Source organism: Hemicordylus capensis, chromosome 1, assembly GCF_027244095.1.
Source record: "Hemicordylus capensis ecotype Gifberg chromosome 1, rHemCap1.1.pri, whole genome shotgun sequence".
Classification (NCBI taxonomy): Eukaryota; Metazoa; Chordata; class Lepidosauria; order Squamata; family Cordylidae; genus Hemicordylus; species Hemicordylus capensis.
Window position 1 is genome coordinate 50,708,994 of NC_069657.1, and position 17,929 is coordinate 50,726,922.

The window sequence follows — 17,929 nt, forward strand, 5'->3', positions numbered from 1 at the left end:
ATGACTGAAACAAATTGGAGGGAAACTGAGTAGGTGTCCAGCTCCCCCTCCCCTGCCCATGTGCACAAAGGTAAGTAATGATGCTGACCTGTATGTAATTTGGTCCTCTTGTCCAGGTTCATCTTTCTCCCATATCAGGGCAACTTTATTTGGAGCTTTATGGACATGTCGATCTAAACAGTTGACTGAAAGAGATGATGACACTCATCATTACAGGCTCAACCATCTGTAGCATCTTTGTCAGTCTGTTTTACTTCAACCATCACAAAGTCATTGCTGACAGCTGAGTGCTAAGCAGGAACAGAGTTGATGACTACACTACAAAGGCAATGCTTAGCTATCATTATGGAGAAAATTGACACATGCTTATCTACTATATTAATGTTCATATTTCTCTCAACCAAAGGCTTCTATACTTACAGATTTTGCTGCTGTTTCTTCTATAGGTGTATATCTATCTGTCTATACACACACACACACACACAACACAACACAACACACTGTGCAAGATTATCAGGGTCTGCAATTTAAGACAGAGACCTATAGGCACTTCCTAAAAAGTGTTGATCAAGTCAAGTTCAAGTTCTTTAATGTTACAGCCACAAGCCAAAACATTGATCAAGTCTTCATGAACAAGTGCCCTCTTCCTTCTTAATTAGAATGCTTCTTTGTCATTTATCCAATTTGAAATATAACTCAAAAACCTTTGATCGGTTCTAAACCATATAGGTTGTGGAGTATTATGCCATCAAACACAGAGAATCCTTTAAAATGTCTACTTCTGGTGATTGTTTTTGGTTGTTTTGCATTCCTGTGCAATCTTATTTCAGTACACATAGAGCATCTGTACCTGAACAGAACTTTTCAGAGAGAAAGGACATTTAGCTTTAAACTCACACTGGTAATAACCTGACTTCTTATAACAACTCATATTCATCCTGATTGGTATTTTCAGTCACTAGCTAAGCCAAGTATTAGTTAAATTTGCATCATCTTCACATGTGCATTCTTATATGCTTATGGTTTTCTGTTTTGTTTCCCTTACATATTTTCCCCCTTTAACTAAAATGACTCTTGAGGTTTGCCTTGTTGTGAATGATCACTTTGCTTATCTGATATACATGTATGTTTTCCCCTCTAACTGTAACACTGTGCGCTGTGTCAGACGCAACATGGAGCCAAGTTTGAATTTAACAAAGCTTCTAAAAAATCAAGCAGAGATTTGCTTCACAGATGATCAAAAACATGGTTTGTTTTGGCCCACCCTTCACCCAGTCCTTCCCTCTTGATGCAGGAGATCCAGAACTAGAGCATCCTCAACAAATGGGCCTTAGAAAAGAATGTCTGCCAATGCATTAATTATAATTGAAGAGAATATTTCAGATAATTATTCTATCCATTCTATTAAGTGCATTGGCAAATATTCTTTTCCAAGTCTAATTTCCCAGCCTCTGGTTGAAGATTTCCAAGGTGTATTCTAACGTGCAGCTGAACACATTTTGTGTGGTGCAAAAAACGCAATTGTTTAATGGAAACTAAGTTTTCATGCAGTTGGGCCTATGGACTTTAATAAGCAAATATGTTGCTTCTTGAAAAGAAGTTGAGGAGAAAAGAAAAAGAAAAAAGAAACAGAAAATAAAGATGAAAGACACTTGCCTTTCAATCTTCATAACCTTATACAAAATGTACGGGTGGCCCTCATTATCCACAGTTCCATTATCTGTGGTTTCGCATATCCATGGTCAGGAAATACACACCCAACCTCGTTATCTGCGATACAGCGATTTTGCATATCCATGGTTATGGGCACACAGTTTCATCCTTATATGATTGTGCTCTTCCTGCATGTGCTTGTGGGTTGTGAGAGGAGTTGAGGGAGCATGGAAGATGGGTGCTTTGGTCTGCCTGTTGAGGGTTTTTTGTGCTTCAAAAAACATTTTAAAGAGCGTTTGGTAGCCTTGGGGAGCCTTGGGGAGACATTGCTCTAGAGCTTTTTGCAGCCCTTTTGGTGATATTTCTGTGGAGCCTTTGCAAACCTCTGGGGGCTGTTCTTGAGCCATTCTTGTGGAGCTTCTTGGAGGAGCCTCTTGCAGCATTGTGCAGCCCTGAGTATCACTTTAATACATTCAGTTTAAATCTTGATGAGGTTTTATTTTCTAATTAAAAAATTCAAATTCAAATTTCAATGTTAATCTTGATAATTAATTACAGTATAGTACTGTATAACTGTTGTTAGTTTAAATTGCAGTTAAAATTCAATTGACTTTTAAGTATCCATTAAAATTGCTTTTAAATACTGTATCCATGAAAACTGGTTTCAAATACTGTACAGTATCCATTGAAAATTGATCTCAAGTACTGTAGCCATTAAAATTGATTTCAAGTAGTACTGTGCTGTACAGTACTACATCCATTAAAAGTGATTTTAAAATATCCATTAAAATTGGTTTTAATAATCAATTATTGTACTGTACTTTATCAATGGGGGGATTGTCTTGCAAAATTACTGTACGGTACAGCATTGTACAATGTTTTCCTTCCTCCACAGCCAAAATGAGCAAATGTCCCCCAAAATGGGGACAGCGCAGCATCCATTGCACACTATTATAGCATCCATGAGTCCACTGTCCATTCCATCAAGAAAAGTGAAGCCAGTATCCATGCGAGTGTGGTGTCCGGCACATCTAGTCTTAAGGTTCCATTCCATCCACACGATTCCCACGTGGAATGGATAAGAAAGGCCCTCAGTTTGTGGATAGAGGACCAAGCCCAGAGAAGCATGCCACTGGGTGGACCTGTCATTCGTGAGAAAGTGCTGTGGCTCTACAGCATTTTGTGGTGGAAGGCAATCAAGCAGCGGGCACTGTGCATGGTTTCCAGGCAAAGAGGTCTTCAATGGTGATACGACAGGCCTGTTCTGGAAGCAGATGCCATTCCACTCCATCAGCAAAAAAGAAAGAACTGCTCTAGTTTTCAACACAGCCAAGGACTGCCTCACTCTGCTGGTATGTGACAATGCTGCAGGGGACTGCATGGTGAAGCCCATGTTCCTATACTCATGCCCTGAAAGGCAAAGAGAACCCTTGTGCTCAGAAAGGGAAGAATAAAAATCAGCTTCTTGTCTTCTGGAGACCCAACAGGAGAGCATGGGTGACTGCAGTGTTTTTCTCTGACTGGGTCAACAACTGCTTTCTGCATGAGGTATGGAGATATCTGGCCCCCAAGAACCCAGCCTTCAAAGTCCTCCTGGTACTTGACAATGCCCTTGGACATCCTGAGACTCTGCAGTTCACACACCCACACCTGGAGATCACCTTCTTGCTGCCAAACACCACCTCCTTGATTCAACCGATGGATCAAGGTCTGATTGTGATTTTCAAGTTGTATTACATTCCCCACACCTTCAGGAGGAGGCTGGATCTTATGGAAGCTAATCCCTCTCGGTCAGTCAGCGATTGCTGGAGGAGCTACAGCATCATGAACTGCATTGAGAACATCACAGCATCTCTTGCAGAGATCAAATCTCACACATGGAATGCCGTGTGGAAAAGGTTGTGGCCTGTGGCAGTCACCTCTTCAGTAGCTGCAGCAGTTCCATCAGTAGCTGATGAGGTTGAGCGGATCACCAACTTTGTGTGCACTGTTGGTGGAGAAGCCTGCAAGACATCTAGCCGCATGAGGTGGAGGAACTCCTCCAATCCCATTTGGAGGAGTTGACAGAGGAAGAATTGGAGGACATCATCCAAGCAGCTCCTGAGAGTGAGGAAGAAGAGTAGAACGAGGAAGAGATGCTCCCTAAGCCCTTCACCACAGAGGGGCTGTCAGATTCTGCAGATAGGTAATCCCTTGGCTGGCAAAGTCTTCAAACTTGATCCCCTGATGGAGCACAGGATCAAGTTCAAAAGGCAGCTAGAGGCTACTTTGCAACCCTCTAAGGACACCTACCAGGCTCTGCAAAGCAAGGGGTAGCAAAAGACCATCAACAGCTACTTTGAAAAGATAGCTGCACCCGCCCCCCACACCACACCTGCAGAGTCATAACCGGAAAGTGACACCTCCACCTTCCATGGCTTCGAGGAGGAAGAGGATGGTGACTGTGATAGTGCCGGCAGCGGGTCTGCCTCTGCAGGGCCTGCTTCTGCTACCTGCTCTGTACTCCAAGCAGAAGACTGGAGATGGAGTGCTGCAAACTCCAGCGGCGGAGTGATTGACCTCCACTGCTTTTTAAAACTGATTTTGTGCTGCTGCAGGTGAGAGACTGGAGAGAGATGGAGTGCTGTTAACTCCAGCAGTGGAGTGAAGCAACTCCTCTGTGTGTGTTTTCTTGAACTGGATATAATTATGTGCTCCCTCTTTGGACAACCTACCAGCCAGTCAGGCCAAGGGTTTGTGCTGCTAAGTGTTGGACTTCAACTGTGGGCTGGGGAAACTCCCCTGTGTGTGTTTACTGGAAATGGAGTCAATTCCATGCTGCCTCTTTGGCCAACCTACCAACCAATCAGGCTGTAAGGGGTGAAGAAACTCTCATTCCCTTTGACTTAAGGTTTCATTATTCACAGTTTTGCTATCTGCAGTTGTAGGCTGGAAGGACCCCCACAAATAACGAGAGTCACCTATATATTAGAGCCTTTTTCTTACTCTCTCCCATTCTTTTCAAGGCACTTCAGTTTTTCTAGCATCCTCTCTGACCCTAGCCCTATCAGACATTATGTTTTATGTGCATTCATCAGGTGTCTGTACAAATGTACATTATTGTGTGAATGAGTATACATGCAGTTATTTTAAAAGTGAATCCGAGTACAGGTCCCTCAAATGCATGGTACTGATAGGAAGTGTACTGCTGTATGCACAACATAAGATGTGAAAAACTGTACATGTATATAGCTCTGTACATGTATACACTGTACACAGAGTATGTGTGGATTTACATAACATGGATGGAATTTTCATCTCACATTTCCCCTTTCTTTCCTTCCTTCTCTTGTTTTTTCTCTATCCTTGTCTGTCTTTTTCTGTTCACTCTAATTTTCTCTTTGATCTTCCTTCCTTCCTTCCTTCCTGTTAGAACATTCTGTAGTAAGGGTGCGGTTGGGCTGTAAATGCTGCTTGTGCAGCAGAAACAAGGCTTTAAATAAAACTTTCCTCCAATAAGGAAGAGCCCATTTCCAACTGGGGTCACTTTTGAACTTATTGTACTATTAAGCAGTTTCATTAATGTTCCAACATTAATAATCAGATACTAATTAACATATGAATTAATAACGAGGTGTTGCTGATGATTGCATAGTACCTCACAGCAGGCAAAATAGGGACGGTACAAAGCATCATTTTTAACAAACTAAACAAATTACACAAATATCTATGTAAATAAAATAATCGTAAAAATAATAATTATGACAATGATAACAACTCTGCTAATTGAGCAAAGAGGCACCTTTTAAAGTGGTGCATCTCTTCAGTTTAATGGGGAGAGCAACAGGCCCTATCCAACCACAGCACATTCCTCCAGTGGGAGTTGTTGGTGTCTATTTTATGTTTCTTTTTAAATTGTGAGCCCTTTTGGGACAAGGAACCACCTTATTTATTATTTATGTTTCTGTTTAAACCACTTTGAGAACTTTTGTTGAAAAGTGGTATATAAACCTTCATGTATGATGAACTCAGGAGTTCATAGCCGCCAAAGGGGGTGGGCCTTTGGGGCTGGGTCTTCGGGGGTGGGGCTGAGGGCTGGGGGGCTGGGTTGGGCCAGGCCTTTTGCAGACATGTGTTTGGGCTCTCTTGAGTGGAATGGTGCTGGGGGTGTGCCTGGCAGTTCGGGGGCAGCTATTACTGTAGTGGTGGGGAATAGAAGAATTGGTGCTGGCAGAGCAGCTGGCCGTTACAGGGGAAGGGAAGTCAGTAATTTAGTAACTGTTTCCACTTCCAACTGCTCTGTCAACTCTCAGGCCTTGGGGAGCAACTCCAAAGACCCACAGAATCTGGCCTTGCTCCTCTGCAATGCCAGGTCAGTTCAGAATAAGACCGAAATTGTCCATGATTTGATCGTGGATGAGGGAGCTGACTTGGCATGTATAACTGGGACCTGGTTGGGAGAGGTGAGTGGTCCAGTGTGGGCTCAGCTTCTCCCACCAGGTTACTCTGTCGTGGAGCAGGCCAGGGGAAGTGGGCGGGGAGGGGGGGTGGAGTGGCTGTGGTCCATAAGAATACAATTTCCCTTACCAGGGCCCCTGTGAGACAGCTGACTTATATTGAGTGCATATTTTTGAGGCTGGGAACTAGGGATAGATTGGGGATTCTGTTGGTGTACCATCAACCCCGCTGCCCAACTGACTCCCTAAGTGAGCTGACAGAGATGGTCATGGAGTTGGTGTTGGAGTCTCCTAGACTTTTGGTGCTGGGGGACTTCAATATCCACTTTGGGGCTGGCTTGTCTGGTGCGGCTCAGGAGTTCATAGTAGCCATGACAACTATGGGCCTATCCCAATTAGTTTCTGAACCAACTCATTTTGCTGGCCATGCACTCAATTTGATCTTTTGTTCAGATCAGGGGTGTGTTCCTTGGGTGGGGGATCCAGTGGTTTCCCCATTGTCATGGATGGACCACTACCTGGTTAAGGTTGGTCTCACAGCCGCAATCCACCCCTGCAGGAGTGGTGGACTTATTTGGATGGTCCGTCCAAAAAGGCTGCTGGACCCAGTGGGATTTCAAAAAGCCTTGGAGGATTTAGACGTTGGTGCAGCCAGTGATTCTGTCAATGCCCTGGTGGGAACCTGGAACAGGGAACTCAACAGGGCAGTAGACATGATTGCTCCTAAGCGTCCCTTCCGACCTGCTGCAAAAATGGCCCCTTGGTATACTGAGGAGCTGTGGAGGCTGAAGCGGTTGCGTATGCGACTAGAGCACAAGTGGAGGAGAACTCGGTTCGAATCTGACAGGATGCAACATGTGACCCATTTGAAGGCTTATGCGGTGGCAGTGCATGCAGCGAAAAAGAGATTCTGGTCTGCGCGCATTGCAGCTGCAGGTTCACGCTTGGCGGAGCTATCCTGGGTTGTGAGGAGTTTGCTTTCTGCTCCTTCTACTTCCAATCAGTCCCCAGAGTTGCTCTGCTGTGATGCCTTTAATGGGTTCTTTGCGAATAAGATCTCCTGTATTTGGGCTGACTTGGACTCCACTATTTCTGCAGGGTCTATGGAAGAGGTGTCCAGCAATCCCTCTTGCAGTATTAGATTGGATCAGTTTCGATCTGTGACTCCTGAGGATGTGGACAAGCTGCTTGGGGCAGTGCAGCCTACAACCTGTTCTCTGGATCCTTGCCCGACTTGGTTTCTTTTGTCTAGCAGGGAGATTGTGGGAGGTAGCCTAGTTAATGTCATAAATGCATCGCTGAGGGAGGGTAGGGTGCCCCACTGCCTGAAGGAGGCAATGGTTAGGCCACTCTTAAAGAAGCCTTCCCTGGACCCCTTAGTGATGGACAGTTACAGGCCAATCTCCAATTTCCCCTGGTTGGGCAAGGTGATTGAGAGGGTGGTGGCCGACCAGCTCCAGGCAGTCTTGGAGGAAACTGATTATCTAGACCCATTTCAAACTGGTTTTAGAGCTGGCTATGGGGTTGAGACAGCCTTGGTCAGCCTGATGGATGACCTTTACCGGGGAATCCACAGAGGGAGTGTGACTCTGCTGATTCTTCTGGATCTCTCGGCGGCGTTCGATACCATCGACCATGGTATCCTTCTGGATCGCCTGGGGGAGTTGGGGATAGGGGGCACTGCTTTGCAGTGGTTCTGTTCCTATCTCTCGGGTAGATTCCAGATGATGGAGCTTGGTGACCGTTGCTCCTCAAAACAGGAGCTGTTATATGGAGTCCCTCAGGGCTCCATTCTGTCACCAATGCTTTTTAATATCTACATGAACCCGCTGGGTGAGGTCATCAGGAGGTTTGGTGCTGGGTGTTATCAGTATGCTGATACCCAAGTCTACTCTCCTTTTCATCTTCAGGAAATGGCACTCATTCTCTAAATGCCTGACTACAGGTAGTAATGGGCTGGATGAGGGAGAACAAATTGAAGCTGAATCCAAGCAAGACGGAGCTGCTCATTGTGGGGGCTCAGAACCTGAGGGGTGAGTTAGATCTTCCTGTGCTGGATGAGGTTACACTCCCCCAGAAGGAGCAGGTGCGCAGCTTGGGAGTACTCCTGGACTCAGGCCTCACTCTGGTATCTCAGGTGGAGGCCATGGCCAGGAGTGCTTTCTATCAGTTTTGGCTGATGCGACAGCTACGCCCATTCATTGAAGATAATGATCTCAAAACAGTGGTGCATCAGCTGGTAACCTCCTGGCTTGACTATTGCAATGCGCTCTACATGGGGCTGCCTTTGTACGTAGTCCGGAAACTTCAGTTAGTTCTGAATACGGCAGCCAGATTGGTCTCTGGGGCAACTCAGAGAGACCATATTATGCCTGTTTTGAAACAGTTACACTGGCTGCCGATATGTTTCCGGGCAAAATACAAAGTGCTGGTTATTACCTTTAAAGCCCTGAACGGCTTGGGCCCGACATATCTTAGAGAGTGCCTTCTTTTACATGATCCCCACCGCACGTTAAGGTCATCTGAGGAGGTCCATCTCCAGTTACCACCGGTTCATTTGGTGGCGACTCAGAGGCGGGCCTTTTCTGTAGCTGCTCCTGAGCTGTGGAATGCACTCCCAGCAGAAATTCGTAATCTTAATTCCTTAATGACCTTCAAGAGAGCCCTTAAAACCCATCTGTTTGGCCTGGCCTTTCAGGGTTTTTAATTTGTTTCAACTGTTTTAATGTTTGCCCTGGTTCTCCAGGGTTTTTAGCTGTTTGAATGTTTTAATTGGTTTTATTCTCTTTTTATAGTTTTGATTTTAATCGTTAAACGGTTTCACTTGTTTTTATGCTGTTGTAAACCACCCTGAGCCATTTTGGAAGGGCATTATATAAATCAAATAAATAAATAAATAAATAATGTTCATAACAATAACAATCTTTCTTTTTAAAAAAAAATACGGTCAAGCTAAGTATATACTTAGTAAAGGTAAAGTGTGCTGTCAAGTCAGTGTCAACTCCTGGTGACCACAGAGCCCTGTAGTTGTCTTTGGTAGAATATAGGAGGGGTTTACCATTGCCATCTCCCATGCAGTATGAGATGATGAGGCTGTTCTCACAAGCAGGCAAAACTGGGCTAAGGGAGCCCAGCCTGGTGTTGCACACTGGTGAGAACCACCGGCCTAGATCCCGAGCCTGGTGGCTCCATGGAGGCAAGTCCGCCAAAGTAGCCTCCCTCTTAAATGAGGTTAACAGAGTGAGTGCTCCATTAACCCCATTTTTCTGATCTTGTGTCTGCAGTGGCTCAGGGGGAGGGAGGCTCGGGGGGTGGGGTACTGCACAGCGGCGCTTCCCTGCTTCTGACCCCCAGAGCTGCCGGGCGGAGTGCAGGGAATCTGCAGGCAAGCCGCTGCTTGTCTGGACAGGAAATCCGCCCACCCAGAGGGGTAAGGAGGATCATCTGCAAGGAGGGTTGGAAAAACCCACTCTCCCCGCTCTCCTCCACGGAGATGCCTTCGATGCCTTTCAGCATCTTCCTATATCACTGCTGCCCGATATAGGTGTTTCCCATTGTCTGGGAAGCATACCAGCGGGGATTCAAACCGGCAACCTCTGGCTTGCTAGTCAAGTCATTTCCCTGCTACGCATTAGGTGGCTTAAGTATACTTAGCTTGACCCTGTTTCAAAAAAGAAACATTATTCTCATTGTCATCATTATTATTTCTACTATTTAATTTTATTTACATATATATTTGTGTAGTTTTTTTAAAAAAATGATGCATTGTACTGATGGAATACACACACTGCACGCACAGAGAGAGATAGAGAGCAGGAAATATAGAAGAGAATGTTTAACCTATTGGGTGTCTAAAATCCACTGAGAGAAAGTATTTCTCAAATGTGGGACAAAACACACCACAATAATGGATCATATCCATTATTGCTTTTTTGCATTTTTCCCCCCTCCCTTTTAATCCTGCCTTCCTCCAAGAAGCTCAGGGCAGCATACATGATGTCCCCTACTTCATTTTAATCTCACAGCTCTGTGAGCAGAGGTGCACCTAGGTAATTTGAGAGCCTGGACCTAATGGCTTTTGGGGGCACCCTGCACCTTGCTGGAGGTCCTTCTACCCACCCCCACTGCAAGTTAAGCAACATCCCCCGACAAACACACACCATGACAAACACAGTATTTTTAACACGTGGGTTCTTGAGGGTACAAACAGCAACAGAACTCACAAGAATGTAAGGATATAAAACAGGTATATTTATGCAAACAGGCATTAGCAGAAACATTTCAACACACAACTTAACATATCCCCATCCCACATATTTCTTTCCCCACTCCCTCCCCCTGTCTCTAATGCACCCGACACAGGTCATAATCACACTCGGCCACCCAGCACAGTGCAGGGCAGCGGCAACCACCCCACCCAGGATAGACTATAGAGGATTTGCGGGGGCCGTGGGGGTGTGTGGAGGCCCTGACTTTGGCCCCAAAGTCTAGAGATACGAGTGCCACTGTCTGTGAGGGGAGTTAGTTTGAGAGGTGGTGTTTGGCTCAGGATCATACATTGAGCTGTGTGGCTGAGGAACCCAGGTCTCTCTCTTAGCCTGACATGCTAACCCTAACACCACACTGGCTCCATGCACTTTGCCTCCCCACCCCACCCCCACACACACCCCACACACACACTGTTCCCTCCTAGAACCTTGCCACCTTTTCAAAAGGATCTCTTTATTAAGTTGAAGACCTGTTTAGGAGGGATCAGTACAGCCTTTTAAATTCAGAATATGCATCCCCATAGTCACCAAAAACAGAGCGAAATGAATGGAATGTTTCTATTCAAAAGGGGTGTGTGCGTGTGTCTAAAAACTGTCTCAAGGACAGAGACAAGAAACAGCTGGCTTTGTACTTACCTGCTACATTCAACTGCCCTCCCAGGAACCAAGACATGTGGCCCTGCTGCAAGTCACAGCAATGAACCGTATGGAAGGGATTGATCCACATGATCCGACTTCTCCCTAGTGCTCCCCAAAAGGCATCTGTTTGCTCCACTGAAACCTGGTACAGCCCTTGGTGGTCCATGGGTTCAGGAAAGGCTGCCGCTTCTGGCATGTATGCTGTCAGGGGCCCCTTGCTCCATGCTCTGGTTTTGCAAGAAGAAAATCTGTCTCGGGGGATAGTTTTTGGGAAGCAAGTTCTAGCAAGCAGCCAGGCCATGATCGTGGGGTGCAGGAAGGACCCCTACCTCAAAGTCAAGGCAATCTTTTAAAAGCATAAATCCGAGCTGAAATGCTGTGTCTTTTTCCAGGTACTGGGAGATGTCGGTTCACTCGCTTCTTCAGCACCAAATTATAAATCCACATTCAGACTAAGAGCAACTGAAAGCAACTCTCTTCCTTAAACACACACACACATAGAGACTCCTCTTCGATAGGGACATATGCATGTGGAATTCAATCCCTTTTAAGGGAGGAGTAAGGGGTGGGATTTAAGACAGTCCAACTAAAATAACCTTCATGCTAATCTGAACCTGACCTGAACTGAAGCCAGATTTGGCTTTTTTTTCTTTGTATGCATAGCCACGATCTATCAAAACTGGACTGTGTTGGCTCTCTCTCTCTTGTTATGCATTCCTTTTCTCTTCTAGGGAGAGACTCACAATGGCTACTTCTCTCCTTTGCAACAGATACAGGCTCATAGGCTCACAGGAGCAAAGTAATCTACTCATAAAGTATGGCATGCATTGAGACACGGAATAAGTAGATTGCAATGTGCCAGTTCATGATAAAGGGAAGAAGAGTCATGCGTTTCAGTATATCACTCTCCTGTGTTTGTTTTCCACCACAGTCATTTAGCAGCAGTACATGCAGGGGTGCCAAGCCAACAGATACAGTTCCTCCAGTTCAATAGTTTATGTATTGTTTTCTGGGAAACTCTGGGATTCTTTGGAAGGTTATCAGGATTTCTTTAGTGACTTTGATCAATAACAACAGGCAAGACTCCATGAAAGACATTTGCCCACCACCACTGAACATCCACAACAACAGCATTTTTAAAATACTTGCTAACAGGTATTAGCAGGGCAGGTGGGCATTGGATAGTTCAGGAGCTACTAGTAGCTCCTGAGCTTATCTGAAGTAGCTCTCCAGCATCTGGTCTTCTCCCTCACTTCCCTTACAACCAATACTGTGAATCTGATTGGCTGGCTCAGTGGGGGCATGACCATACAATTTTTAATCTCTCTCCCTCTAAGTGATCAGAGTTGTTTTTCGTTCTCTCCACTTTCTTCCCTCACAAAGTGGCTTCTCTTACTGCCTTTGTGTCCTGCAGCAAAGTTATCCTGGAATTCAGGGGTTTTGGTGTCAAAATCACTTATTCCAACAATGTAAATTTTTGTACAAGTTGGTTGATCCTATGAGGGTTTGGGGAAAAGGTTAACAATTTGTTAAAAACCAACTGCTTGCCCATTTCTTTGGTGGGTTGGGTGGTAGGTAGCACCCACCATGACCAACCACACAACCCACTTTGGTATCCCAAGGAGCTACTCATGGGGAACAATGGGGTGTTTGGAGTTTCCCCATTGTTCCCTATGGCCGAAACACTCAAAACGTTTTGAGTTTGTTCCGTCAAAACAGCCAGGGTTAGCCACTGTTTCGACAAAACATTCCAGCCATTTGCATTTTGTTTTGAGCTCAAAACAGAATGCAAAATCTGTTTCATGAACATCCCTAACAGCTGGCCCTCAATCTAACCATCTGCTGCCACCAAAAAGACTGTTAAACCTGTGTGACTTCTTAGGCTTACAGTCACTAAACCTTCTGTTTTAGGTTTAGCTTCTTCATCCAGTTCCATTTGCCAAAACCCTTTTCACAAGTCAGTGGTGGAAATTATTTTAGCTGACCCTAGGGTGTCCAGCAAAGTGTCCATTCTACACATAGGAAATGCATCAGGCTTTGTGGTAGAATTTAATTTCCTATAATCCACACAGAACCTTATAGTGCCATCTGGCTTTGGCACTAGCATACAGGAGATGCCCAAGGACTCAAGGAAAGTTTGATTACATCCAGTTTCAACATATCCTCCACCTCCTTCCTAATGTCTCCAAACACTTTGCCATTAACCCTGTAAAGTGGTAGTCTGAAGGGTAAGTGGTTTCCAGTGTCAATTTTGTGCACAGCTAAGGTAGTCCTACCTGGGATGTTTTGCCAGCTCTCAGAGAACTTCCACAATACAGACAAGGGAGCTCTTCTCACAGTTAGTGAAAAGAGCTCGTGGGCAGGCTGCGGGTTCAGCCTACCTTCCCTGCAGACGATCTCTGCTAAGTCCCTGGGTGGGTGGATTGCCCGCAAAGATAAGCAGCGGCTCCCACTGCGGCTCCTGAGGTTGGGGTGCCGGGACGTGCCACCACGCATCACCCCGCCCACCGGAGCCCCAATTATATACTGCATGAGTGCGTGCTACATTACTGGGATTCCCCCCTCCCCGAGTGTGCTGACCGCAGCTGAAAGCAGCTGCTCCCTTAGACCGGCTTTGCACACTCATGTGAATAGCTTCTTTGTTTCCCCCATCAAATTGGCAGTGAAAAACTGGCTGGGGAGGAGAGGGGCATGCCAGTGCTTCATTGTCTGGCTGAGTGAGGGAGAGGCTAAGGAGGCACTGGCCAAGGGTGAGGAAGTGGCAGCCAGGGGATGATTGTCCCCCTGGCTCCATAGTCACTACACCCTTGCCCTGCCCTTAGGCAACCCTAACCTGTATAACAGCCCCTCTTCCCAGACTGCTTGTTCTCTCCTCTCCTCTGTGAAACAGGCTTCCTGTTGGGATGCATTTTTTCTTAAGGCTTCGAAGCCAGTATCAGTATGTACCTCCTGATCAAAACACTCAGTTGGTTTCACCTCCTCCAGAGTTTCATCATGAAGTCAGAGACATTTTGCACTTGAGAGTTAAGGTTCCTGCTCTCATCTGTTTCCCTTGTCTCAGTACCTTAGAAGGAGTTTGGGTTTCTTGTTGCTCCTTCACCCTTCTCAGACTGTGTGTCACCATGCATATTTCAGCTTCAGGCCCCAAAATATCTCTTCCCACAATCACAGGAACAAACTGGATAAGTGGATCAACTACTCCCAGTTCATACAAGCCTTTGTTGGAACTAGGATCCTGGCAACATCAGCTCTCAGCTGCAATGTCTCATAGTGACCACTGGGGTGGGGGGTTGGGTCATGGATAAAAGTGCTGGACTCCTCCCCTCTTTGTTCTTCCAGTGTGAGTCTCTATTTTGTCTCTCCAGAGATGGCTGTTTGTTTTGGTCTCTCTCTTCAACCATGAGCTGCAGCTGAAATTAAGCTGCAGGCTTTTTCACATTTGTTTGTAACATTTTCTTTAAATAAATCCTTGTAGTTCTTCAACACTAAAGAACTATCTCAAGACCTTTTGCTTTGCAGCTTTCTCACCAAACTGGTTTTGCTTTGCTATTTGGGGACTGAACTGCCATTCTTCCCCTACAGCCTTGCCACTCTCTCCATTAAATTGACCGGCGAGCTATAGGTACTTCAAACAGTCCACTGGCCAGTCCCTGAATTTCCATATACCTTCCAGGCACTATATCAGCAGGCAAGACCAAATCAGACCTTATAAGAGACACGTTAGCACCTGTATCAAGGTAATAGGAACATAGGAAGCTGCCATATACTAAGTCAGACCATTGGTCTATCTAGCTGAGTATTGTCTTCACAGACTGGCAGTGGCTTCTCCAAGGTTGCAAGAGGGAATCTCTCTCAGCCCTATCTTGGAGGAGCCAGGGAGGGAACTTGAAACCTTCTGCTTTTCCCAGAGAGGCTCCATCCCATAAGGGGAATATCTTGCAGTGCTCACACATCAAGTCTCCCATTCAGATGCAAACAGGGCAGACCCTGCTTAGCTATGGAGACAAGTCATGCTTGCTACCACAAGGTCTGCAAGCATTGTTTTATCTGTTACCAGAACAGATTCTTTGAACTTGTTACTGACCTCTTCCCTGTTAGAGATCATTCACAAACCCACAGAAATGTGTTTTGTTTACACCTGCCACCTCCTGAACCCCTTTTCCAGCTGTTGTAGGAGAAACCTCTTTGCAAAGTAATGACCTTCATGCTTTAGATCAAGTATTTTTCAGATGACCCACTTGACAATCAAAAACCGTTCGATCCAGGTTTGGGAGCTGTGTGTGCTCCCAATTTTTGGTTGTGTGGAAGCAAGGTAGGAGGAAAAGCTACCCAGGTTTTCCTCTTACCTTGCTTCTACACAATCAGGTCTACCCAGGTTTTCCTCCTACTTTGCTTCCACACAACTGAAAATTGGGAGTACACACAGCTCCCAAACCCAAGTAGAACACAAGTTTTGTACATTTGGAGGCCTAGTTACATCAGGGACTTTCCTGAAATCCTTTACAGGAGAAGCCCATTCCCTTTTAGGTGTTGATTCCACTCTCCCTCCTTTTTGAGATACTTTACTTTCACCTCCAAACCTGGTGAATTGTGACCCCCAACCTTCCCTTTTCAGCAACAGTTGGCCAGCAGTTTCAGCTGCTTGAGAGATAGTTTCAGGTGCCCTATCTTTGACCTTCAGCTTGATATCCCTAGGGATTTGACAGCAGAATTGGACTAGACCAAACATTTCTGTCACCTTTCCCCTGGTATCAGGCTAGGCCCCTTCCACCATTTGTTTAAGTTATCCATTAACATTATCCATGACACCAAACTCTGTGAAAGACCCATTAGGTTGAGGCTCTAGGGTTTTGAACTTTTCCCTGAAATGCTCGGGACCTAAGCGAAACCTTTTATACACAGTTTCTTTAAACACCTCATAGGTAACAGCCCCACCTTCAGGCATGTTGCTGTAAACCTCTGCCAGTTCCCCTTTCAGTAAACTTGGTATGAATTCCATATACTTGCCCTCCTGAAGCCCCCATTTCTGTGCTGCTCTTTCAAATGTGGTAAAGAACACATGAGGGTCTTGCCCTGAGGTGTAGGCAGTGAAGGCTTTAGGGTTGACTTTGGCAGGCTGTTGTTGCTGAAGTTGCAGTATCTCTCGCTTGTGTTTGTGCTGTTCCTCCTCATGTTTGCGCTGTTCCTCCTACTGCTGGATCTGGACCTCCTACAAGTGAAGGTACTGTTCCTCCAAGCAAAGCTCTGCCTCTCTCTCTGCTGGCAGCCTGCCTCTTGCTGCTTGAAATACTGCTCCTTCAGGAGCTTTCCCAGACAACAGGCTTCACCACGGGTTCAAATTTGCCCAAAAACCCCAATGCAAAAAGAGGATTTTTTTTTTTACCCTGGACATACATTGGGCTAGATTCCAATGGATAATGATGTTAGAGGTTGTTGATTTTTACCCACAATAGGTAAAACAGCAGAGCACTAAGGAATGAACAGACACTCCAATTACAGAGTAGGTAGCAGAGGATGATTTGGACATTGCAGTTATTTAGAGAAAACACATGGAGATCCTTGTATGACTAAACACTAAATATTTATTGGTTAAATACACTTAGATAGGAAAGACCTATCTCTAATCTAAAGGACTACATAGTGGATAGGTAAGGAGAGAGAGAGAGAGAGATGTTTCCATCTGCTCTCTAGGAGGAAAGGAAGGATTGTGACTCAGCACAGGAAGTGCAGCAGAGTCAGTTCAGGGGTCATAGAGTAGGGACAGATAGGGAGACCCTGACTCACTGTCTCTACTCCCAATGCCCCTAGTGGTCATTAGGACAGTTGGTGCAAAAGGTCGATGCACTGGAAGTTCATCTCCAACAAATGAACTCCCCATATCATGTGTGGAGTGCTCCCCAATAGCTCGCAGGGACTTTGACATAACTCTAGGTGATATGTGAACACACAACTGCCCTTCCATGGTAAAATTGCTATCTGGGAATACTCCAGGTGATGGTCTTCCTCTTGCTGGCACTGCATCATCCTCCATTTCCTTCTCCTTAAACCGGATCCACTCTGGACTCCACTGCTCCACTGGAGTGGGGGTTTTTGAGGCTGATTGCTGCCTCAGACTGGATGAGGAGAACTCTCATTTTATCCACATTCTTTCCTTCCCAGGACAGATATTTGGACTGACATCTCTCCACCCAAGTTGCCTTGTTCATAAATAGACACGTTCTCTGCCATTTTCTTGGTCTATCTTCCTCCGGCCAGACAAAAACAAACAAACACTTATGCTCCCGGTACTGTAAAATCAAGCAACCTGGCCACTTCAAAATGTCTGCCACTTGTAAAAAATCTCTTTGTCCCACAGATTACGAATCCCACAGCAAACTGCCTCCACTTGTGAGGGCTAACACAACCACCAGTAGCAAACCGTCTAACAGAACTCTTCTCATTCTCAGCTCTCCTCTCACTCTCTCCCTCAAGCTGACACTGTCTCCTTTTTATTCAGTTCTAAAGGGATACCTTGGTCAAAGAGAGAGTATATTACCTCAGACAGCTAGAATCTTCTTTCTCTGCCTGGTAGGGGTGTGCACAAAACCAGAAAACGTGGTTCAGTTCAAGTAGAACCCGACTCAAACTGAACCAGGTCCAGTCTGGTTCTGTGCATACTAGAGCGAGGCCCAGTCCGGCTCAATCTGAACCGGTTCAGGCTCAGCTGGGGTGGGGGAGGGGGACAGAATTTATCTTTTAATGGTGAACTTACCACCATTGTGGACTGGTACAGGGTCGGTTCAGGGTTGTTCCCCACAAATGGAATTAGTGCCACTGTAGGGCTTCAGAGGATGCTGCCACAGCTGTTGGGGGGGGGGTTTCTGGAGGTTCTCCCTCCCCCCACCAGCCTCCCTCCAGACATTTGTGGCCTGTTCTGGGCCTCTCTGTGCTGGT

At 45.8% G+C, this 17,929-nt stretch overlaps 1 protein-coding gene across 3 annotated transcripts in view; it reads right to left on the bottom strand.

Annotated features, from left to right (window-relative positions):
• Window positions 1–17,929, bottom strand: part of LOC128328325 (acetyl-coenzyme A synthetase 2-like, mitochondrial) — a 47,057-nt gene extending 29,128 nt beyond the window's left edge. The window contains exons 1-2 of one of the 3 annotated variants that reach the window (XM_053258207.1): window positions 17,532–17,929; window positions 89–185 (exon numbers count right to left, since the gene is read on the bottom strand). Coding sequence is in view for 1 of the 3 variants with exons in the window: in XM_053258197.1 (XP_053114172.1) it covers window positions 89–185; window positions 10,994–11,297 (401 nt within the window). In the remaining 2 variants the exon portion in view is untranslated. Of the gene's footprint in view, window positions 1–88; window positions 186–10,993; window positions 11,499–14,060; window positions 14,082–17,531 lie in introns of those variants that run through there. The other 2 variants (XM_053258215.1, XM_053258197.1) reach the window with 2 other exon arrangements.